This window comes from Balaenoptera ricei, chromosome 1 (assembly GCF_028023285.1).
Source record: "Balaenoptera ricei isolate mBalRic1 chromosome 1, mBalRic1.hap2, whole genome shotgun sequence".
Taxonomy (NCBI): Eukaryota; Metazoa; Chordata; class Mammalia; order Artiodactyla; family Balaenopteridae; genus Balaenoptera; species Balaenoptera ricei.
This window is the reverse complement of record NC_082639.1, coordinates 60,911,272-60,935,961: the sequence shown is the minus strand read 5'-3', so window position 1 is coordinate 60,935,961 and position 24,690 is coordinate 60,911,272. Positions and strand designations below refer to the sequence as shown.

Sequence of the window (24,690 nt, the reverse complement as noted above, 5' to 3'; positions counted from 1 at the left end):
TACACTTGATAATTAGATTTATTTTTTAAAAAAATAGTAAGTACAACCTTAAATCAGTAGAATTTCACAGACGTTTCAGATATTTGATTTTTGGCTTATGGTATTAAGTGTAAACCATTGCTTTGAGTGCTATTTTCACCAATATACAAAATCACCCTTGATTTAAGAACATTCATTCAAAAATTTAAATTCCTCAGAAAGCATCAAAAATGAAATACCATTATATTGTAAACATGATCAACATAAATCTTAAGCTTGAAAAAAAGAACACAATCCCCAATAGCAGCACAAATCTCACCTCCTTCAGAGGCAAATGTATATCCAAATTAACAAAAAGATCTTAACAGAATTGACTTGTCAATTACAATACGGGAAAGAGGAAACTTTTTAACAGGAATGATCCCAGGAAGATTACAGTTGTGAAAGGTAATAAGGTGCCTTAAAATTTTCACTTGAAAATTCTGCGAAGGCTCATTAATGGTCCATTCAATTATTCAGAAGTTTTGATCTTCACAGGAAGCAACCTCTAATAGCAGTTCTGGAATGCTAGTTGTGACTTGCATTTGGAGGGTGCTGTATTAACGGTGCACAAGAAAAATATGTTATTAAACCTTCAGGCAAAGACTTCACCTCCTCCAAGAATTCTTTTCTGAAGACTACATTCTTTTAAATCCGCATTTCGACTGAGTTCCCTATACATTTATACACCCTGTATATTGTAATAAGAAAAGAGAAAACGTTTACAGTCCACTCTATAAACATAGTGGCCCACCCGCCCCCAAGATTAAGCACATGTGTGCGCGCACACACACACACACTAAAATAAAACTTACTGCTGCCTTCAAAGCTTGATCTAGATCATCCAGTAGGTCTTGTTTATCCTCTAAGCCCACAGAGAGTCGAATCAGTGTGTCACTAATTCCAAGGACTTCTCTGTCGCTATTAGGCACTGAAGCATGGGTCATGATTGCCCTGAAAGAAAGAATGAGCAAAATTTTGATCACTATATTGTAGCAGGGGAGGCATGTTTCTATCTCATAAATTGCAACTATTTTCAAAACTTTTCTACTCTAAATATCAAATGCTTCATACACCTACAATGTTTCGCAGGCAAAAAATTAAGGAATTGTGAAAATTATCATTTCTAGTCATGATTTTAAATGAACACAAAGATCTTTTATTGTTTTCATACCATCAGTAAGGTATACTCAATCGGACACTGAAGGTGTCAGTCAAGCACCCCCATGCAGGAGGGGAAGGCATAGCCTCCAGTGTGTGGATTTTAACACCAACCTGAATGAGGCCTTGGCCAGAAGTCATACACCCCATGACCAACCAGCTGCACTTATAAGAGGCCTCTTGGATCAAGAGCTGGTCAGAATTAATTCCATCTGGATCAAAGGATCAATCCAGAACTGGACCTTCTGAGGCAGATCAGGGAAAGACAACCTACGATCACTGGTAGCAATCACTAAGCATTAGGAATTAATTCCAGCACATAACTCATGACACAGAGGCCTCAGAGGATGTTCAAAACCATGTAGCAACTCATCGTCATCGCCAGCATGTGTAAGAGTAGAGCACCTACTATGGTTCAGGCTCTATAGTAAGAATTGGGAAACCAAGAAGAATGAGATATTTTCTTTACTCTAGGTAACAAAGCAGGAGCTAAAGACTATGACAATTCACAAAACAGAACAGTCTACAGCAAATGCCAAACAAGTATGGACAATAAGAACTGCCAGAGTTCAGGGGCTTCCCTGGTGGCGCAGTGGTTGAGAATCTGCCTGCCAATGCAGGGGACACAGGTTCGAGCCCTGGTCTGGGAAGATCCCACATGCTGCGGAGCAACTGGGCCCGTGAGCCACAACTACTGAGCCCGCGCATCTGGAGCCTGTGCTCCGCAACAAGAGAGGCCGCGATAGTGAGAGGCCCGCGCACCGCGATGAAGAGTGGCCCCCGCTAGCCGCATCTAGAGAAAGCCCTCGCACAGAAACGAAGACCCAGCACAGCGAAAAATAAATAATAAATAAAGAATAAATAAAGAATTGCCGGAGTTCAGAGGAGGGAGAACCTCTGCGGGCTGAGGCATCATGGAGGAGAGGCTTATAGCCTTACGGAGCGCTTAGATGTACACTGCCCCCAACACTCAATCATCCCCTTCCACCACCAGCAGAAGGAATCACTTTCTCCTATCCACTTCAGGCCCATGGAAAGAAAATCTGAGTTGTGTCCAAAGTAAATGAATATCTTCTTTTATCACTCTAATGAAGTTTTACATGCAAACATCCTCCTTAAAATGTTCTGCCTTTTTAGGCTCTTAATTCCTTAAAAGAGAGTGAATGTGCAGAAATAAGAACTTAGGCTTCTGGGACCAATAGGCTTGGGTATGAATCTCAGCCCCTCCACATACTGGCTGTGTTGGGCTTGTAAAAGTTACCTGTCCTCAGTCAATTTCCTTACCTCAGTACACTGTTATCCACATTTTACAATCGAGAAAACTGAAATCGAGAGTGGATAAGTAAGTTTTCTAAGGTCACCAAGTTAACACACGTTGTTAGGCTGGGAGACCAACCCAGTACATGTTGGCTCAGCTTCCTCCCCGCTGACTGCAGTGCTGCACTGGTTGCTGCGTTGTTGGGAGACACAGAATGAGGGTAATAAAACAGACAAGTTCTGACCTAAATTTATTCTTCCACTGGCACTGGGGTTAGCGCCTAGCTGGAGCTCCTGAGGGCCAAGCAACTTTAAACCACATCCCTAAATAAATCAAGCGAGGTCTACTTTTAAGAGAGCCTTAAAGTAATATACGCTGCATTACTACGAAAAATAAACCAATTTCATATGCTGAGTGTGCCCTCTTGTGCATCCAGACTTATTAGCAAGCATTTTCCTGAAAGACTAACAAAAACCTCTATGGCTTATCTTAATTATTTGAATCATTATTTGGGATTCTTTTTTTTTTAAAGATTATGAAATTGCCTGACTCTCCGCATGAACTATAAAGAGGGCAGGAAATGTGCCTAAATTTTCGTAATCCCTGACATTCCTCAGCACATAGTTATTTCAGAATATTCATGAAAATTAAAACATAGAAACATACCATGCATTTAATACAGTTGAAAATTAATAGGTAATGATACTGATTTATCCCTGCAATAATTATAATATGGTCATAGAAACATAAAAAGAAAAACAGGATGTAGCTCAGGAATGCTTGCTGGGACAGATAATCATTAAATAATAATCATTATTTTAATTATTAATACCATTTTATGGATGAAAAGATTGAAGCACAAAGGTTAACTGATTGATGTTCTCAAATCCAGATCGAGGCTGCTTTAACCTCTCCGCTCAGTTTCTGACGCAAAGCCTCAAGAGTGAAGTTGCTAACATATTCCTGTGTGACATTTGATTCATCAGCAAAACTTTCTGAATGGTTGTTTCCTTGTCTGTAATATAAGCTGTTGGACTCCCTGATCTTAGGCTGTTTTGTGTTCTAATATCCTCTGGTGCTTTGATAAAATTAGATGAATTGGTTGGGTCAGTTAATGAAGGGTCAGGAATACAGTTGGATTTTCGGTTTATGTCACAGACAACACAGAGCCATTTACCCCCACAGAGAACAGAAAATAAACAGACTTGATGGTAACTAGCAGGGCTCTCCTCTGATAAATAAGAGTGTGGAGGTTTTTTATCAGAAACACATTCTCCATTTCCCCTGGAGTCTTGAAATCAGCCCTTCTGGTACAAAGTCTCCAACCTCCCTTCCAGAGCAGAGTGGAGTAGAACAAGTAGCCCTGGTTCGGAGGTCAGAGAATTACTGCTGGAATCTCCTTCAGGCAAATAGGAAAAAAGCAAAAGTTAGGAGGACGCAGCTTACAGTTTAGTAGCTCCCATTAGATCTTTATCAGGGTCTCCATTCTATGGAGCTAGAGTTCATTCCAACTAGATAGTGCCATGCTGCTCTTACTGTTAAATATCTTGAATGATCCCCGATTTTATCCTACTCCTTTTCCAAACAATCATTACAGCTGAAATCAAAGTTAAAATACTGAGAAAAACAGAAATACTTACGGAAGCTCAGCAAGACTTTCATATCCTCCTAAGCTCTCAGCCAGCGTAAATAACTATGGCAAAGAAAATATTAATATAGATCTTCTACTAAAATAAAAATACTAAAATCTAAAAATAAATGTTGTTAATAAAATGGCCTTGGGACGGGGGATGGAAAATGGCGCAATTATGAATAAACTACAAATTGGATAAAAACTTGGAGAAAAAATGAGAATAAAATCCATAACAATGATTTCACCAATTAGACTTTTTTTTAAATTAATTAATTAATTTATTTTATTTATTTTGGCTGCATTGGGTCTTTGTTGCTGCGCGCGGGCTTTCTCTAGTTGCGGCGAGCGGGGGCTACTCTTTGTTGCAGTGCGCAAGCTTCTCGTTGTGGTGGCTTGTCTTGTTGTGGAGCACGGGCTCTAGATTCATGGGCTTCAGTAGTTGTGGCTCGCGGGCTCTAGAGCACAGGCTCAGTAGTTGTGGCGCATGGCCTTAGTTGCTCCGCGGCATGTGGTATTTTCCCAGCCTAGGGCTCGAACCTGTGTCCCCTGCATTGGCAGGCAGATCCTTAACCACTGCGCCACCAGGGAAGCCCCAATTAGACATATTATATGTTAACTTTTAAAACATTAAAAGTTGATCGGTACTTCCCTGTTGGCACAGTGTTTAAGACTCCACGCTCCCAATGCAGGGGGCCCGGGTTCGATCCCTGGCCAGGGAACTAGATCCCACATGCATGCCACAACTAAGAGTTCAGGTGCCACAACTAAGGAAACGGCGAGCCGCAACTAAGGAGCCCACGTGCTGCAACTAAGGAGCAGCCGAAGCGCAACTAAGGAGCCCTTGAGCCGCAAGGAAGGAGCCCACCTGCCACAACTAATAAAAGGAGCCCACGTGCCGCAACTAAGGAGCCAATGAGGCACAACTAAGGAGTCCTTGAGCTGCAACTAAGACCTAGCACAAAAACATGACCTCTAAAACCTCAGAATTATTACATTTGAGACCTAGCTCTGTGGTTACCCTTTAAATAAAAATCTCTAAATGTCTATCAAGTTATATAAACTTACTCATTAATATGTATCACTTACTAAATTAATACATCTATTTAACCCCTTCCTAGGGAAGAAGGGAAAAAAAGTCGGTTGTTGTATTTAGTGTTATAGTGTCATAGAATTTCACATGTTAAAAATTCTTCTCACAACTGTGTTAAATCAAATGTGCACTACTATATTTCTGACTTTAGAAGTGGACAAATTTTAGAACCAATAGAACTTTGACTAATCCAGCAGCATCCTTTTCTTTAGATCTGTAGTATTTAAAACTCAGTCTTAAATACATTACTGCATGAGCTCAAAGTAAGCCTAAAGTATGGAGTTACACAGGTCTCTCTCCCAGGGCCCCTGAGAGCCTCCTGCCTCTGTGAACATTAGGCAAAGGCCTCCCTTCCGTCACTCCAGGCAGATGCAACCCGGGTGGCGCAGGGTTTAGAAAGCCATTCCTAGGCTGGATTTCAGCACAGCCTTTCGGCATTGCACTGACCACACACTACTGCGGTTTCACATAATATTTCATTTGAAAAGACGGTTCACTTTAAATTTAAAAACCAATGGATTAGAACATTCTGTCTCTCTCAAATGGATGGCAGTGTCTGCAGAGTTAAGTAAGTTAAGTAAGCAGATTCATATATCTGCTACTGCATCACTCCTGTTTCAAGTGATTTTCCAACCCAAAGCATTTCATGACAAAGAGGCTTGTGGGTGTGAACTCCAGGTACAACAACATTAATATGAGTCGGGTGGAAGTGAGAAATAATGAGTATAATAATGCTATAAGAAGGTCTTAACGTCTACAGTTTAAAAAACTATTTTGAAAGTTTACCTTTAGGTTCTTGAGGAAAGTCTCAGCATGTTGAAGGGAGCCCTTGATATAAAAGGTGATCATCCCTGGGCAACCTGTGCATTGACGCTTTGCCAGCTCATGCTGAGGATGAGAGGGCAGCCCTGTAGTCATAAGGTATAATGAATGTCTTATTTTAGAGTCCAACATGTAATTTCAGAACAACAACAAAATCACCATTTGCTTAAGTCAACTGCAAATAAGCCTAATAATGAGCTTTATGCCATGTTGACATCTGACCTCTTGTTCTGGTCCCTGTCTATCTCTCTAGCTTCATTTTGACCTATCTTTTCTGGTCTCTCCTTGCTCTAGCCATGCCAGCTTTCTTTACACCAGTGGCACCACACTCTTTTTCATCTCAGGACTTGTGCACATGCTGTCCTTTAACCTGGAACATTCTCTCCACTGACTGCCCCCTTCCCTCCGTTAATTATATCCTCTGTAATTTTTTGCTTAATATCTGTCTTATCCACCAGACTAACTCCATGAGGAGAAAGCTATTTCTTTTATTAATAATTGGATCCTAGTTCCGAGTGCAAGGCCTGGCCCATGGTTGGCATTAATAAACACTTACGGAAAAAATCTGAAATGTCTTGTCCATGACCTTTTAACAAATGCTACCCATTCCTCAGGGCACAGCCCAAAACTTTTCTCCCTTCCTCCATTCAAAATGCACACCAGTCAACAGCTCTATACCTAGTGTACATATTAGGGCATTTAATCTCATATGTATTTCTGCCTTGCCTTATCTAAATTCCTTAAGGGCAGGGATCAAGCCTAATTCTCCTTTACACCAAGACTACATGGCTGCACATCTCAAAAGGGTTTAAAAGAACTATTTACTTAAGACGACCACAATTAAAAAGTCTGGTAAAATAAATTCAAAGAGTAACATGTAAGTCTGCTAACTCACATGAGCATTTCTAGATGTTGTGAAAGGTGAAGAAATTCAAAAAAAAAGTAAGAGAATTTCGGGGAAGTTTTGGTACCAAATATCAAGTCTCAATCTATATCAGATAAAAGTTAGAGCTAGTGCAGAATATCAGACTGATAAGATTACAAGCAAATTACTGGAAAGTACAAGGTTGCAATCTTGGAACAGGTATACACAAACCTTCAAGCTAAAGACAGGAACATCTAATATGTAAGATTAATTTTTTAACATCCAAGCAACCACTAGACTATAGACAGCTCTAGGCCAGAGATCATGTCCATCTTCTTTACCATCAGACCCACCAAAAAGCCTGACACACAGACAGACAAAAAGCTCAATAAGTGAACAACGTAAAAATACATGAAAGCACCTAACTTACAAACAAATGTTACATAAACAGGATGCACAGGATAACAGTTAAAATCCTAGTGTAAGCATATGTGCTTAGAAAGCAGATTAACATACCAGGATAAATAACCTTTTCTACCCGAGGATTCGACTCCAAAAACTGAGCAACTGCCATTCCATTTTCGAAATGCTTCTCCATGCGGATTTGTAGGGTCTTCAGACCTCGATTGCAGAGGTAACAGTCAACAGGAGATGGAACTGCTCCAAGAGCTGCAAAATGAACATGTCCTGGATTAGTCTGAAGGTGAGGAGGCACCCAGAAAAGCCTCTCACTGCTCTTTTTCATTATAGTGACTCTGAGAAGTTAGCGACAAAGCCCAATGTTTGAGTTTTAGTGGGAAAAATTAATATATCAAATTAGAAACATGAGAATGAAGCATAAAACATGATTAGTGAAATGGGCTTTAAAATGAGAGGGGAAGGCTTCCCTGGTGGCACAGTGATTAAGAATCCACCTGCCAATGCAGGGGACACAGGTTCGAGCCCTGGTCTGGGAAGATCCCACATGCCATGGAGCAACTAAGCCCGTGAGCCACAACTACTGAGCCGGAGTGCCACAACTACTGAAGCCCACGTGCCTAGAACCCGTGCTCTGCAACAAGAGAAGCCACCGCAATTAGAAGCCCGAGCACCGCTACAAAGAGTAGCCCCCTCTCGCCGCAACTAGAGAAAGCCCACACGAAGTAACAAAGACCCAACGCAGGCAAAAATAAATAAATAAATAAATAAATAAATTTATTTAAAAAAAAAAATGAGAGGGGAAATGAATATCCTGAAAACTAAGCACATATACAATGATATGAACTTTTCAAATAGGAGCATCAATAGTCTTTTCTATGATTTTAATGAAAGGACATACTGCACATAGTTTAATCTTGTATTTCTTTGACAGTATTATAATACACAGAGAAAATAGCAGTTCAGCTCTTATTATTTCTGAGTGTTCTACCAATATTCTATTTAGCTTTTGTCTAAAGCAGGCTGTGATTTCCCGTGCCTCAGTCCTTTTTTTTTTTTTTGTAAATGAAAGGAATTTATCAAGCAATAAATTTTGGTTTCCTTCCTCAGTGCCCCCTTTTGCTACCCAACATGTTTTCCCTGGAAGGGGATTTTTATTCCTAATTATGTTTGTATCTTATCTTTCTGTCAAATCACAGTGGTTAAATCAAGTCTCTTTCAATAAACCCTTCTCCATACCTGAGATAACTAAACAATCTAAACAGAAAACAGACGTTTAGACACCTGTTGAAAAATATGTTTATATGTTAAGTGCCATTTAAAAGTTATCATCATTTCAGATATAAAAGGTATAGTACAAGAAAGCCATCATTCCAAATGTTTAAAAAAAAAAGACAAAAAAATCCATTAAGTCATAAAACTAAAAATTCACTTGAGGGACTTCCTTGGTGGTCCAGTGGTTAAGACTCCACGCTTCCAATGCAAGGGGCATGGGTTTGATCCCTGGTCGGGGAACTAAGATCCCACGTGATGCTCGGCGGGGAAGAAAAAAAAAATTTACTTGAGCTTTACCAAATTATGACCAAAATTAACATGGCTTTGAAAAATAACAAAACATATCTCTTGGTCATGTTGTAAAGCCCTATTATGTTATAACTGTATTTTTATAACCCAATTTTTCTTTCCTATAAAAAATCAGAATTTTTCCCATTATTTCTCATTTCTTCCTAAATTAGTGGAATGCTATCACTTCACAGCACTTAGTGGAAATACAAATATCAAATGTAGTCACTTTGAGAGCATAAGGGGAAATTTGGGTTTTTTAATACTTACAATTTTGCAAGAAACGGAGCCTATTATGAAGCCTCTCAGAATTAAGTGACACTAAGCCCATCACAACATCACTGTGGCCTAAAAAAAACAAAACAAAAACAAAAAACTTTAAGTTAAAAACAACATATGTTTATTCCTCAGCTTATAATTTCTAAAATGTGACTTTCACTTGAAAAAACTCTGGGAAAAAGCCCTATAGAATCAGTTTAAATAAACTTTAGCAAAAGCTATACCTTAAACAATAAAATTAAAGTCATGTAAAAATTAAATGTTTCTTTTTAAGCTATCAGCAGGATAAAAATATAACATTTATAGTAAATTTTAATCCTCTGCTGTTAAATCATGAGCATAGTTTTGTCTGCCATAAATGAAGTCCTATATTTAATCAAAGTATTTTCTTACTTTCTACATGAGTCACAGAAAAAACCTGAATAATAGAAGAAAAGAGATAAAAGGATAAAGCCTTATGCTACTTTCATCTATTGATGGAAAAGAACATTCTAAGTGAAGACTGTCTTACCATTCATATATTTTGTTGCTGAATACATGCAAATATCAGCTCCCAGAGCCAAAGGCCGCTGAAAGGAATAAAAGGTTTTTATTCCAAATGGGAAATCACTTGAAAATATGCTTCATTGCCTGCCTATTTATTATTGTAAATTCCATTCCTATTCTAACTTTTAAAAATATGCACATCTTAAAATTTCCAGGAACTCTGATACTATCTTTCCCTTTCCTCCCTCACACCAAATAAAAATACAAAGTATTAGAACTAGTATTAAATCCAAAGGCACATATTTTCTGGAAATAGCAGATAAACTGAGGTCAGCAGGTCTCCTGAACTTGTTTCTTTAGAGCAGGTGCTGACTAGCCCCTAAATTTATTACCTATAGCAGAGATGTTGGCATTTTATGACTCAGTAAACACAAAGAATAGTTGACACAAACATTGAGCAATTGTTCTGTCAAGTAAGTATAAAAGTGATTTGCTTAGGTTTTTAATCATTAAAACCTTACAATGTATGCTGTGGTTATTTATTTGATTTGCCATGATCTTGACTCTTAATTACGCTTTTATTATACTAGTTTTGCCAAGTGTAAAATCACTTATAAGGAAATTTGTTTAGATTGTTTTCCCTCACTGAACTTTCCTGCAAAGTAATTCTTTAGTCTTAGATGGCTTTGTTTACAGTGAAAATTAAAGTAATAATCAACTTATTCACTAAATAATGTAATATCAACATCTTTCCATTTAAATTTCCTTTAAAATAAAGTGTGTGTGTGTGTGTGTTTAACCTCCCTAGCTGGGGAATATGGGACTTTTCATTTAGGGTTTCAAAAATAGGACATTTTAAGTGTGGTATTCCTCAAAGCACTCTCTACATACGTGTTTGCTCATCTCTAAATGATGAGTCAAACTAGATGTTGTGGGAGGTCTCTTCCAGTGCTAACATTCTGTAAACTCTATGGTCAAAAGGAAAAATAGGGCTTCCCTGGTAGCACAGTGGTTGAGAATCTGCCTGCCAATGCAGAGGACATGGGTTCGAGCCCTGGTCTGGGAAGATCCCACATGCCGCGGAGCAACTGGGCCCGTGAGCCACAACTACTGAGCCTGCGCATCTGGAGCTTGTGCTCCGCAACAAGAGAGGCCGCCACAGTGAGAGGCCCGCGTACCGTGATGAAGAGTGGCCCCCGCTCTCCGCAACTAGAGAAAGCCCTCGCACAGAAACGAAGACCCAACACAGCCAAAAATTAAAAAGTAAAATAAAATTTTAAAAAAAGGAAAAATAAAAACCAGTAACTAACATCTGTTGATGCCATTATGCTCCAAGAATCATGAGTTACTTTACAAAACTCAGCAAAGCACTGTTCAAAATACTTTACCTAACTCAACAAAATCAGTATGTTTATGACTCTAATTGTACAGGTGGGGAAAAGGGACTAAGAAAAATAAAATAGATCACTCAGATTTAAAAAACTGGTAGAGCCAGGACTCAGACTACCGGAATTCAGAGGTTCTACATGGAAACTTTATGCTTGTATGTCCATTTTGCCTTTTGTGAGACTTATAAAAGATCAAGAAGACAAAAGACAGGAAAGAAAGAACATACCCAGTTTTCATGAGTGTAAAATAATGAGAGGATCTTTTCAGAAGATTTGCTTTGTGGAACCAAATGTTGTTCCACATTTGGTTTGTGGTTGCCTAGGGACATTGTGATTCTGATTAATTCAACTGGAATGAATCCAGATTGAAATGAAGCAAATTGCAGTCCCTGGCATGAGGAATGTGATATGGGCTTCAGAAAGGTGGAAAAACTGGACCTATTTTAGTGACAGCAATAGGAGAAAAAGGGCGAGACCTGATGAGTAATCTGGGCAGGCCCAGCTAAAACAATTCATGCGATCTCTTTGGGAATATACAGGACTCATGAGGACTCAGCTAGAGCAATCCTATGCTATAATAACTGCCCTACTATAAGCGGTAGATGGGGTAAGGAGTTGGGATAAAGACTCCAAGAGTGAAAATCACCTGGGACAAATAGATGATGCCAGGAGATTTTCACCTGGAAACAGACTGCCTTACTTGATATAAGAATCAGCTGAAGCTATATCATGAGCCAAAGGTAGATGATACATGAAGCCATCTGAACACATTGTAGCCAGGAAATGTGTTTCAGGAAAGGAAGGTAAAACATGGTAGTGCCTTCTGAATAAAATGCAGTAAGGTGAAGAAAAGCTTTATGCCGACTCCTAGGGAGTCAGCCAACTTCAGGGACCCAGAACAGAAGCAGGGAATATAAACAATTGAGCTTGTAAACATCTGCCTAATTGAAGAGTTGGAGAAAATGAGCTGGGGTTTCAGGAGCTCTGCAGAATAAAGGTGAACTACAGGAGGTGCAATAAGAATGACCACAGGATACAGACAAAAAGGAAAGAGCAGGGAGATGGTAACTCCTAAAAAGGAAAGGAAACAGAGTTAGGTTACTCAGAGGAAAGAAAGGGAGAATGTGTGGGGAAAAGGCAGACAACCAGTCAATTATAGAGAGATCCCAAGATGATTTACCAAAAGGAGCAAAGCAGAAAAGAAGAAGAATCTGGAAAAATGTACGAGAAAAGAAAGAAAGGAATTGAGGATGAATGGGAGGGTTTGAGTGGGGAAAGAGGTGTATGCAGAGGACAGGCAGGAAAAGAGATAGCCTAAAAGGAGCACTGTAAAGAAGCTGTACTCACAGATACAAGGTTAAACATGGAGTAGAAATTCATGATACAAATAAGGTAAAGATATAGAGGGCCGGGCATGGTCTTTGAAGCACTGAGGGAAGACAAACTAGAAAGAAGACAAATGGAGAAATAATGTGTGACATACACTGAGATGTCATTGAATATAGCTTTTCTCTTCCTTTTATTTGCAAAGTTAGCCAGGTTTAAATATATATAAAATAATATAACTGACCTGGAACCAACACATAAACATTGAAACCCCTACTATATACCATCATATAATACGGCCAGGTCTTCAGAGAGTTTACACAGAGAACTTAAAAGCTTTAATTAAGACAACATTTAAAACACACAAAGTCCCATACAACATATTAACGTAGGGTTGAAAAGATATTAACTAATGGTAGAAAAGATCCAATTTTAATTCTTTGCCTAATCAATAATTATGAGCAGATTTCATGTAATTTAATGCAAACAAGTCCTTCCTCTCCTAATTACAGGTACCTGTGTAGTCTACTAATCAGGCCAAAAATATTATTTTCATTTACCTGGAAATATGCCGACATAAAAGTGTTATCCACGACCAAAATAATGTCTCCATGTTTATGGACAGTATGTGCACAGGCTTCAATGTCAATCATCTTCAAGATAGGGTTTGTGGGAGTTTCAATCCAAACAAGCTAAAACAATTCAGTAGATGACAATAGTTTGTAAAAACACACTGCCAAACATCTATCTCATATACTGTAACCATCTGGGAGGCTACATTGGAAGACCATGGATGATGAAGTTTAAAGGTTTGAATCTGAATCCTAGCCCCATGAATTTCTAAGAAGTCATCATAGGTAAGTAACTAACCCTCTACGTTCTTCCAATTTTTCATCTATACAATAGGATTGATAATATTTACCTTATACAGTTGTTGTAAGGATCAAATGAGATAATGTACATATCAGCAGAAAAGCGTTCAAGTTAATTATTGTAATTATTTTCCATTAAAAAGAGGATGAATTCCAAAGATATAGTTCAATGTCTGGGAATGTTGTTCTCAAAGATAAATAACATAGATTGTCTAAGTTTACATTCTGGAATTTTCAGTAAAGAGAACTATCTCTATGACGCCAAAAATATCCTGAATAGTAACTTAATGCCAGATGCACTAGAAAACTACAAAATAAGTCCCCAGAACTTGAAGAAGAGCATGGGTTTTAGAGTGAGGAAGAAAAGTGACACACACAACAGAAATCCTGGCCACAGCTCACTTAAGAGACAGCATCATATTTATCTGTCTATTCCGAAACCTAGCACAATCCAGGCACATCATGGATGTTTGATAGTTATAGAAAAGACCAAAGAAAAGAATTCTGTTTGTTAAACAAGCTGCCACTGTATTGATTGACATTATCTACAGCTTTCTTTTTAAAAGAGTTAATGGTTCTTTCTTCTATGTAAATGGGCAAGTGGTCTGGTTTAACTCTCTTCCTACTCTAGAGTTTTACTGTAGAAAAGACATGGTAGTTAAAATAATGCATATTCTACAAGAACAGAATTATTTAAGAACATATAAAAATTTATTTCTGGGTAAGAATTTATTATTCCCATGCATAATAAAAAATTAATTAAAATAAAAATAAGTAAATAAATACAAAGTAGATTTTACATAGACTTAAAAAATCTACTTCAAATGATGAGGCAGACATTTCAGGGGGAAAAATGTATTAATTCAAGTTGGTAAACAGCCACTATATAAAGTTCTATTGACAAGAATTAATATACACACAATTTGCTTTCCTCCCTTAGAAAGACTCAGACCAGCTATTTTAATAAGAATCTTTTCTCCCAAGCAAGAAAACAAACAAAAACCAACAACAACAACAAAAAAAACAAGTTCCTTTGAAAACAAACCTTAATCACTCAAAGCTCACCCTGGTGTTAATCTTCAAAGTAATTTGGGTGAGAAAAGTTTTTCATTTTTTAGCATTCACTGCAACATAATCTTGAGTACAATTCAAACCTTTTAATCATTAGCAAAAAGCTGGAAAAGGCTGACACTTATAAAAGGCACTGGTCCTTCTTTTCCCCATGCAGAATTTCAATGAAGTCCCAAGAAAGAATATCACATATGCCATTCATTCCAGCACAAAACACCTTCCGGTGGCATACAAGCTTCCCAGGATGGAAGCTAAAGATTGCTTGTGGCCCATTCTCTGTTTCTATCATTTTGCTGAAGTATCCCTTAGAACCCTTAAAACTATGCTTAGGGTTTGGGGGCTTACAAGCTTCCTTTTCTGTAACATTAGGCTATACTACACAGAAGTCAGACCTATCCTAATCTTGATGGTTTCCCATGGCTTCCAGTAAAATTTGTTATTCAGATTTAAATTATGTCCTCAAGCAAACAGAAATGATGAAAACAAAACATCACAAGGAAAACAGACAAACTGAAAACTGAGTTACCTTGGTTTCTGGAGTAATAGCTGCCTCTAACAATTTGGTTTTTGAACAATCAACAAAAGAAATCTTTAATCCAAATTCAGTTGCCACCTGCCTGAAGTACCTGTTTGTACCTGAGGCAGAAGAGAATCAGATAAAATGAAAACTGTATGAGGAAATATTAATTCCTTAAAAGTATAAACACTTTAAAAATATAAGGAAGTGTCAATCACCAATAAAGAAACAACTAAAAGCAATTCTACTTTGTTTGAATAATTTGACCTTCTTGTATACTAAAGAATATAAGGCTTAAATTTTAAACTAAAAATCAAAGAGTCAAATAAAATACACTTGATACCCACATCAAGTGGTGTGAAGCAGAAGATGTTTCTTAAAATACACAATCTCTACTCTTCAAACATGAAGTGGCATGCTTCCTGAAATATCAATATCTTTTTTAAACAATTCCTTCCTAGTACTCATATCTAAAATAAATGAATTGGGACTTCCCTGGTGGTCCAGTGGTTAAGATTCCAGGCTCCCAATGCAGGGGGCCCAGGTTCGATCACTGGTCAAGGAACTAGATCCCACATGCCACAACTAAGACCCAGCGCCACTAAATAAATAAATAAATAAAATTTTAAAAAATAAAATAAATGAATCAATGCCAATGAAATATTCAAAATAAAATTTCAAACTGATTATACTTTGGTAAGAGAAAAGAATTGGTTTTTATCCTTTGTACTTTCTCAATCTTTTTGTTATGTGGTTCTGAAAGCTTTAGTAGACAAATGAGACAATGTAAATCAAACTACTAGAGTTTTACAGTGAAAGAAGATAAATCATTCAACTTAGAATAGTTTCTTTTAAAAATACGGTTCTGGATTTGATGTTTATATATGCGAATTTAAAGAAAAATTTGCTGTTATTGATAGGGAACCAAAAAAGAAAAAAAAATTTATCATCAAAGATATACTGGAGGGACTTCCCTGGTGGAGCAGTGGTTAAGAATCTGCCTGTCAGGGGGACTCCCCTGGTGGTCCAGTGGTTAAGACTCTGTGCTTCCAACGCAGGGGGCGCGGGTTCGATCCCTGGTCAGGGAAGGCCACGTGGCCAAAAAATAAAAAAAAAATAAAATAATGGGCTTCCCTGGTGGCGCAGTGGTTGAGAATCTGCCTGCCAATGCAGGGGACACGGGTTCGAGCCCTGGTCTGGGAAGATCCCACATGCCGCGGAGCAACTGGGCCCGTGAGCCACAATTACTGAGCCTGCGCGTCTGGAGCCTGTGCTCCGCAACAAGAGAGGCCGCGATAGTGAGAGGCCCGTGCACCGCGATGAAGAGTGGCCCCTGCTTGCCACAACTAGAGGAAGCCCTAGCACAGAAACGAAGACCCAACACAGCCATAAATAAATAAATAAATAAATTAAAAAAAAAAAAAAAAAAAGAATCTGCCTGTCAATGCAGGGGACACGGGTTTGATCCCTGGTCCAGGAAGATCCCACATGCTGTGGAGAAACTAAGCCCGTGTGCCGCAACTACTGAGCCTGTGCTCTAGAGCCTGCGTGCCACAACTACTGAAGCCTGCGCACCTAGAGCCCGTGCTCAGCAATGAGAAGCCACGGCAGTGAGAAGCCCGCACACAGCAACAGAGACTAGCCCCTGCTCTCCGCAACTAGAGAAAGCCCACGTGCAGCAACGAAGACCCAATGCAGCCAATAAATAAATAAATAAATTTATTTAAAAAAATAAGATATACTGGACTTTTGGTAGACTGATCCTAGGTAATATAAGATGGAAAAAGAATGTAAAGAATTGTTAAAAAATCAACAGCAGTTTTCAAGATTTTGTACCTATATTTACCAAAAGGTTTTTATAATACATTATAATAGTAACAGAAGGTTTGATTTTTCTATAATTTCAATTCATCAGACTATCATAGGGTACTATGATAAAATATAAAGCATTCTGCAAATTTCTGAGAGGGATAAAATGATTACTAACAGTAAGTCTCTTCCTTCAAAGGACTTACAGATTTAACTTTTTGTTCAAATAGGAGATAGATAAAATGATAATAATATTCTATAAGTCACATTTTAATTATTTGGAAGCATTTGGTATATATGTATAATATACTTACAAAATTTTTTCCTGTTGTTTTGAACACAAAAATCAGTCTTACTTAAAGGTAAGGGCAACTTGTCTTCCTTACCTTCCCACTTACCACTTTATATAACTAGCATTTAAACAATTTGGAATGAAAGTTCTTAAATTTGTATCCATGGATAGGCTTCAAGGGGTAAGGGTCCTTGAAGAGGAGCCTTATCATTTTAAAATTAAAATGATAAACGTTGGGTATAGTCTTAAGTACATTTTTTGGAGAAAGAGGTCTATAGCTTTCAACAGATTTTCAGAAGCTTCCCTAAAAAAAACCCACAAGGGGCGGGGCGGTTAAGGGTTGGGTAGAGTTAAGCCCTTTGAGAATGACTTGGGTTATAGACCATCTTCACTGCAGGTAAAAATTTTAAATTACACTAGAACACTCTCTCTTTAAACACTATCTTCTCTAGAGTAGAGTATGTCTGGAATAAGCTCATTCCAGCTGCTTAAATAAAATTGTTATTAAACAATCTCTCTTATAAGCAAGTTCTGGAGCATAGACCATAAGAGTTTATGCTCCTCCTTTATCAAGTATGAACCAGCATAGAGGTGTTCATCATATTTTGAAAAGATAATCAATAGTCAATAACCCTGGTAGCACTGTTAATATAATTCAGGACCCATTTTATTGTCTTTAAAATATCAGCTGAAACAACATGAATGAGAGAGGTCACCTACCTCCATACACATCATCCATACAAATAATTTGGTCTCCTGCTTTTAAGAGATGGGTAACAGTCACAGTGGCTGCTAATCCTGAAGCAAAGGCCAAACCTAAGATAAAAACCAAGTTAGAGTAAGCCAAAATGTCAGAACTATAGGTTAAAAACACCTACAGTATTTATTTGCATTACTTTATATCCCTCTCTCTGCCGACTGAAAGATAACCATCACTACTGAGTCACCAGAAATCCCCTGATTAATACCGTTACAAAATCCCCCTTTCTATTTCAAAAATAAAATATCTTTAAAATAAAAACACTTAATTCTGCTTTGGTTATAACATTTCTCTGAAAAGCTTCAAAGAAATAATTCTTTACAAAATTCTGAGACAAAAGACCATTTGCCAATTAAATTACACTTTAAAAGTAAACTCTAAAGAAATTTCAAACTTGAGGAATAGAGCTAAGATATGATTCATCCATTAACTATATGGATATGCAGTTGAGAAAATATTTTAACAAAACTCAAAATCAGACCTGATAAATTTAATAAATTTTATTTTTAAAAATTTTTTTAATGTGGATTCTCTTTAAACACATGTGATCCTGAATCTCATATTGAACAAAAATAGTGAAACTGAATAATAAAAAAATAACTGGCATTGTACACATTAAACACTGTAAAGAAAAATATCCTGATAAAATATCAGTGTATCACCTTGATGATAAAAATCACTTGTGACCGGTAGACGGGATATCCAATTAACTTGGAAAATGTAATTTTTGCAAAGTTTTTTCAGAAAAGTTGAGGTTGACATTGCAGTTCTCTACTAAGCAGATCTGTGGTCCAGCAATGAATTCATACAGAAAGTTAACCTTTAAATCCAGCTCAAAACAACCATGTTTTCTGGAGCCCACCTGAAAAAAGTGTCTGGCATATGAACCCTCAGCCTTTATAATTTCTGTGGGAAATAATATTCCCCACACATTACTAAATTTAAGAAATTTACTGTTTAAAAAACTCCCCCTCTCATCCAAAACAAAAGAAACCCCCCCAATCCCAAACAAACCCCAAAACTCATATTAACATTTCTGATTCCTACACTCTTACTGGGAGAAAACTCCTTAGACTCTCATTTTTTTTATTCACTATTCTGCCCTCATTTAGTATCATTTGTATAAAAAGTACAAAGATGATTTAACAGCAGTCCACTCCCTTCATGGAAGAAATTCAAGTTTTGAGGAGTTAATCCCTAATCTCCGAAAGCACAGTATCAAGGGTACCTGGCTATTGCAAATGTTCCTTGGTGCTACTCTCAGGCACAAAATAGCAGGTGAATGAACCAGAGTATAAGAAAGTTTATATTCTCATAGGTGGTATTACAAAACTTAGTTAATTTGTATCTATTTATACTGACAGCTTCAGACGAAGAGTGCATTTACATGAATACTAAGTGGCAAATTCTGCCATTTTGCCTCTCTTCATATTTATTTTCACCTTATAATTACACATATACATATGAAGTCAGCTGTGGGACCTCGAGCAAATAATTCAATGTTGTAAAAAAATAAGAGTTTTGGACTAGCTAATCCTTATTTCTTTCCAATTCTACATTCTGTGCCTCTATAATTTTTTCTATACAAATAAGAATGGATTCTAGATTTTACAAACTTTGAAATGAAAATCACTTACTATACTTAGCCCCATCCAGTGCTGCCACTGCTTTTTCCAAGCAATTCCTGGTGGGATTTCCAGAACGGCTGTACTCAAAACCCTGAAGGAAAGAAGTTAAGAGTTCATCCTAAGAGATTTAAATTTATTATCAGAGTCTTAACATAGACATTTCCTCAATTACAGGTCCATCCTGCCATGCCTTTCTATTATTTATCTATTACATGTCTTGCCATTAGACAGAAGCATCACTGTTGTGGCCGTAGTGGTATGGAGAGGCCCTGAAGTCAGCCAAATTGGATTAGAATTCTGTGTCTGGCACTTATGAGCTACATGCCAAAAGGTTAGTTAACTTAATATTTCCCAGAGTCAATCTCTATACTTTTAAAATGGGAATAAAATACAGATATCTACTTCATAAAATTGATGTGAAGATAAAATGAGATAATAAGTTCTCTGCATGATGCCTGGCATGTGCTAACCACTAGATAAATGGTGGTTTTTATGTTAGACTCACCTCTACCCATTAATCTGGGGATATTAGGAAACAGGAACCACCTGAACCAACAAAGTCAACCTATTTCTAACCTGCATTTCATTTCCTAAAAATTAAGTGATGTGAGTTCTGTTTAGCATCCAACAGGAAGCTATGAACAGATCTTACAAATGCTCGAAGTTCAGATCTTAGCTCTACAAAAGCAACTCAAAAAAGAGAGTAATTCTCGGCAAAACAGCCCTATACAACCCCTTTTTAAAATTTGCATTATATTCCTTTTATATGTATGACCAATTCTCACTAGCTGAATTCATCCAGTCATTTTATTTGATTTATTTATCTTTATTGAGGTATAGTTGATGTACAATATTACATAAGTTTCATGTGTACAGCATAGTGATTCACAATTTTTAGAGGTTATGTTCCACTTAGAGTCATTATAAAATATTGGCTATATTCCCTGTGTTGTACTATATATTCTTGTAGCTTATTTATTTCATATAGTAGTTTGTACCTCTTAATCCCCTACCCTAAGCTCCCTCCCCCCTTCCCTCTCCCCACTAGTAACCACTAGTTTGTTCTCTGTATCTGTGACTCTGCTTTTTGTTGTTGTTGTTATATTCACTAGTTACTGTTATTTCTTAGATCCCACATATAAGTGATATCATACAGTGTTTGTCAGTCTCTGTCTGTATCCAGTCATTTTATTTAATCCTCACAATCTGCTCTAAAGAAAGTAAAGCCAAATGTTACAGGGAATGTCAGTGCCAGAATTCAAAGCCAGGACTTAAGCACTGACTAAAAATCCTATACATACTTTTCTCCTTCTGCCTCATATAGCACATAACAAAACACAACCACTCTTTACACCTGTTTCTGATTGAGGAGCTCCCAGTATTAGATATAGATATAGATATGGATATAGATATAGATATTTAAGTTTTGTTGCTTTTTTTGTTTCCTTGTTTTTGACAAACCGAGTAGACATTTTATAGGGCTCCAGGATATCCTCATTACTGCCCACCATCACCTCCTTGATATGACCTGCAGCTGTACTCCAGACAGAAAAAAAAGTTTAGATTCATGTGGCTATTGCCATGGAAAGGTAGTCCTATGTCTCCCTAAATATTCACTGCAAAGATTTAACTTTGGGGTGGGGGGGATGGGGAGAAGCGTATTTCAGTGCCAATTCTCACACTCTCATTCATTCAATGACTTTCCAAATGGAACTGGAGAATTAGATGCTTCTCATTCAGCTCCTCAAATTCTCTTTAGTGCTCTTAACTGACATTTTAAAGATATTAAGAGGAGTTTGTGGATTTTACCACCCCTGCTGGCTCTCTGAAAACATTTAATTATTAATATCACAGCTAAATTATTAACTTTTGCACTAAATGCTAAAGCTTGGGCAGCTACACATTCACAAAGCCCTACACCAGGAAGAAACTTGGAAGACAAGTTGTGTACACATTTTGATTACAAAATATAGTAGCTAGAAGTATCCTAAACCAGTTGTAGAAATGCCCTTAGAACTCTACTTCACAAGACAAAGGGCCATGTCTAAAAGAATTTTCCTCAACTTATATAACATAACACACTAAAGAGGTGTTTGAAGTATAATCAAGGTTTTGGATCTACAAAGTTTATTCAATTACAGTTGACACTTGAACAACTCCCGGGTTAGGGCACCGACCCCCTGCTCAGTGCAAAATCCATGTACAACTTACGGTCAGCCCTCCATATCCGAGGTTCCTCCATATCTGTGGTTTACGTCCCCAGATTCAACCAACTGCAGATTATGCAGCACTGTAGTATTTACTATTGAAAAAAAATCAACATATAAGTGGACCTGCACAGTTCAAACCCCTGTTGTTCAAGGGTCAACTGTAATTTCTTCTGGACCTCAGCAACTTTTAAATACTCCAAGATCCATCAAGTATGCTACCAAAAAAGGAAAAGCTATATAATTAACACAGAGGGCTGTCTCATCTATGACTCTGGGTAGGTTCCTTTTCTATAAAAAGTATATAATACCTGTCTTGCTCTCTAACCTGGTTGTCAGGATCAAACAGAAAAAGTACAAATATGAACACCATGAAATAGCAAACTACTGAGCAGTTATAATGTACAATGCAGCTTAACATACATCTCAACAACTTATGTGGTAGGTACTATTATTAACCCATTTACACAGGATCAACCTGAGGCTTAGATAAGTCAAGTAACTTGCTCAAGATCACCTGTCTAAAAAGAGGTGGTATCAGAATTCAAACCTAGGTCCTCTGACTACATGACTTAACTCTTAATTACTAAGCCACACTGATGCAATGGGTTAGATTATTGCTAGCATTACTGTAGTATAGCACAGTGTAGACTAATGCCCAAGAGTGGGTGGGGTTCCAGAGCAGTACTGCATTGGAATCCCAGCTCTACTACTTACTAGCCATGTGGTCTTCGCATTGATATTTAACATCCCTAAACCTCAGGTTTTTCATGAGAGAAATAAGAACCTAGTTCATACTAGAATTGCTGTAAGGATTATCTGAGGCAATATATGTAATACACATGATATAATGTAACTATGAATCTGGCTCAATGGCTATTAATAACTACTGGAATAATACTGGGAATTAATAGCTATTGGGAATAATCTTGATTCCAGGTAACTTATGAGACAATTTTTTTCTTAGTTGACTCCTTACTATATCTTTACAATTTTTTTTGCTAAAGGTAGCTCAAGGAAGTTATGACACTAGTTCTGAACTGCAAATTTGCCAAAATCACATAAATATCAGTCCAAATCTATAGGGCATGTTGCACAAACTGTTCCTTTCAGTCCTGCTTATCAAAAGAAATGCTTATCAAAAGAAATATGATCGTTGAACCACTCAATACAAAGCTTTACTACAAGGAGGTTTACAGGTGTAGTAAACATCCTTCCTGATATACACAAATTACACCTCACAAATTACTTGCGTGCCTTCCTAATTTATAAACCATCTCTCTTTTACCGCCCAACACTGGACCGCCCCAGACAGACCCAGCTCACCAAGTGCCGGCCAGGAGCCCCTTGCTTGAACGTGGTGGACAGTGAGATGGGGGGCACTACAGCCTGGGAAGTCCATTGCTCTGGTTCCTGGCCCACATGGATGGCCTGCGTAGCGAAATGTTGGAACCTAGGTAGGAAACCGCGTGGGGAGGCGTCTTCTTCCTGCATGCTGATCTGCGAAGGAAGGCGAGAGTTAAAGAGCAAGGAAGATAAAACTATGAAACTGGTGAGTCGGGGCTTGAAAAAGACACCGAAGAATTAGGCGAAAGAGAGGTAAAGGTACGCCCAACCGGGTGACCAGCGGCGAGCGCACAAAAGCCGGACTGTAGCAGAGACTCTATTAGCGGGCCGGGGAGCTTTGCTTCACCTCGGGGCGGAACCACCGCGACCCAATGAGCGCAGGCCCCGACGCGGTCCCCGCTCCTCCTTGGCCGGCAGCGGAGGCGTTGCCCGGAGCGTCGCCACCAACCCTTGGCTCAGGACTTGGAGTGAAGCCGGGGTCCTTGTGCCCATTGGTTTGTCCCTGCGGGTGAAATTCCTGAGTCCCGGCCCAGGGGAAGCTTCATTGCTGGCTCCTGTGAGCCACCCAGGCGTCTGTGTGACCTCAGACCGGAGGTTCGCCGGAGATGTGCAAAAAAAACTGGCTTGACACTGAAACCGAGTAACCTGTAAACAGGCCACGCAAATATCCTCCTCTTACCGTAGCCCTTGCCCCGACCCCTCCCACCTCCACCAACCACTCTTTTTCCTGAGGGCGGTTCTGACGGACGAAGCGACAAAGTGGAGATCGGTGACGAAAACGGTGGCCCAAGCTGCCAAATGGGCACCTTGGATTCTCATTAACTGAGGGCAGCCTGCCCTTGAAACAACGCTGAACTCTGTAATGACCCAGTACTTAACGTTGATTGAAACAGGAGTGAGGGTCATATTTTTCTTACGTAATAGTAGAGCTACTGTAGTAAGGATCTCTAAGCAGGATTCCGGCAGCTTCCTAAGAGCTATTCAAACGACTTATTTCAAGCATCATTATCTTCTTTTGAAGTACCCAGAGAAACTCTCCCTGATGAAAAATATATATATAGTGTGTGTGTCTTTGAAAAACTTATTGGAGCGTCAAATCCTTACACAAAATGCCTTCATTGTTACACAATTGACAGCAACATCCCCGTAGGAAAAAGGAAGCAGTCCCCTGTCACAATTTATTCACCTGTATCCAGAGCCCTACTCTCACAAGGAGCACTCCTTTAAAACAGACAACAAAAATCTCCTTGTTCCCTAAACAATACAGACTTGACCTATTTACTATTGTGACAATTTTCTAGGACTAGGGTTAGGAATACTTCTGTTCCTGCAGAGTGTTAGCTAAATATCTGAAACTTTATTAAACCATTTAAGAAAGAAGAGAATACAGAATAAACGGCTCTTAAAATTACAGGAAGGACTGAGGCAATTGGCTTTTCAAATTAACTACCAGGACACAGCCATTAAGCACTAGGAGAACAGGGTCTAAGGACCTGCAAACTTTTAGAGACCTAGCAAAATTTTTAGCCCTGGGGGGAAAATGGATGGACTCCAAAACACTTATAGATATTAATGTATATTTAATTAATATTTTCTGTTAAAAGATAACATATCAACTGCAACTCATCTCAAGAGATATATAGCTGTACATGGGTATGTTTTTATGTGATATGCTGCTTAGGGACCCGAAGGGTCTAAAACAGTCCTAATTAGTTTACCTCCTAATATTTGTGAACAAACACTGAGTTGCATGAATAGGGATATTTTATTTAGTATTACCATAACAAAAGATTCTTTAAAAAATGACACTGGACTTCCCTGGTGGCACAGTGGTTAAGAATCCGCCTGCTAATGCAGGGGACACGGGTTCGATCCCTGGTC

The 24,690-nt window shown here is 38.3% G+C and overlaps 1 protein-coding gene across 2 annotated transcripts; it reads right to left on the bottom strand.

Moving 5' to 3' along the window:
• CTH (cystathionine gamma-lyase) lies at positions 1 to 23,165 on the bottom strand. 2 transcript variants are annotated; one of them, XM_059899314.1, is made up of 12 exons: positions 22,789 to 23,165; positions 19,265 to 19,346; positions 17,588 to 17,683; positions 14,776 to 14,885; positions 12,867 to 12,998; positions 9,618 to 9,675; positions 9,098 to 9,175; positions 7,364 to 7,516; positions 5,947 to 6,068; positions 4,078 to 4,130; positions 834 to 972; positions 1 to 573 (listed from the first exon to the last, which is right to left on the bottom strand). In XM_059899314.1, exons 1-12 carry the CDS (start codon positions 22,954 to 22,956, stop codon positions 547 to 549), a joined length of 1,218 nt encoding a protein of 405 aa, XP_059755297.1. In that variant the 5' UTR covers positions 22,957 to 23,165; the 3' UTR covers positions 1 to 546. The 2 variants fall into 2 exon arrangements, with proteins under 2 accessions (XP_059755297.1, XP_059755306.1); XM_059899323.1 differs by lacking the exon at positions 12,867 to 12,998.
• Positions 23,166 to 24,690: the final 1,525 nt, after the last annotated feature.

Coding starts and splice junctions, on each gene's coding strand:
- CTH (XM_059899314.1), bottom strand. CDS start 22,956: ATGCAGGAAGAAGACGCCTCCCCACGCGGTTTCCTACCTAGGTTCCAA. Junction 6,069..7,363: donor AGAAAAGGTTATTTATCCTG/GTATGTTAATCT, acceptor TTATGACTACAG/GGCTGCCCTCTCATCCTCAG. Junction 574..833: donor ATCAAGCTTTGAAGGCAGCA/GTAAGTTTTATT, acceptor CCGTTAATACAG/CACCCTCCAAATGCAAGTCA.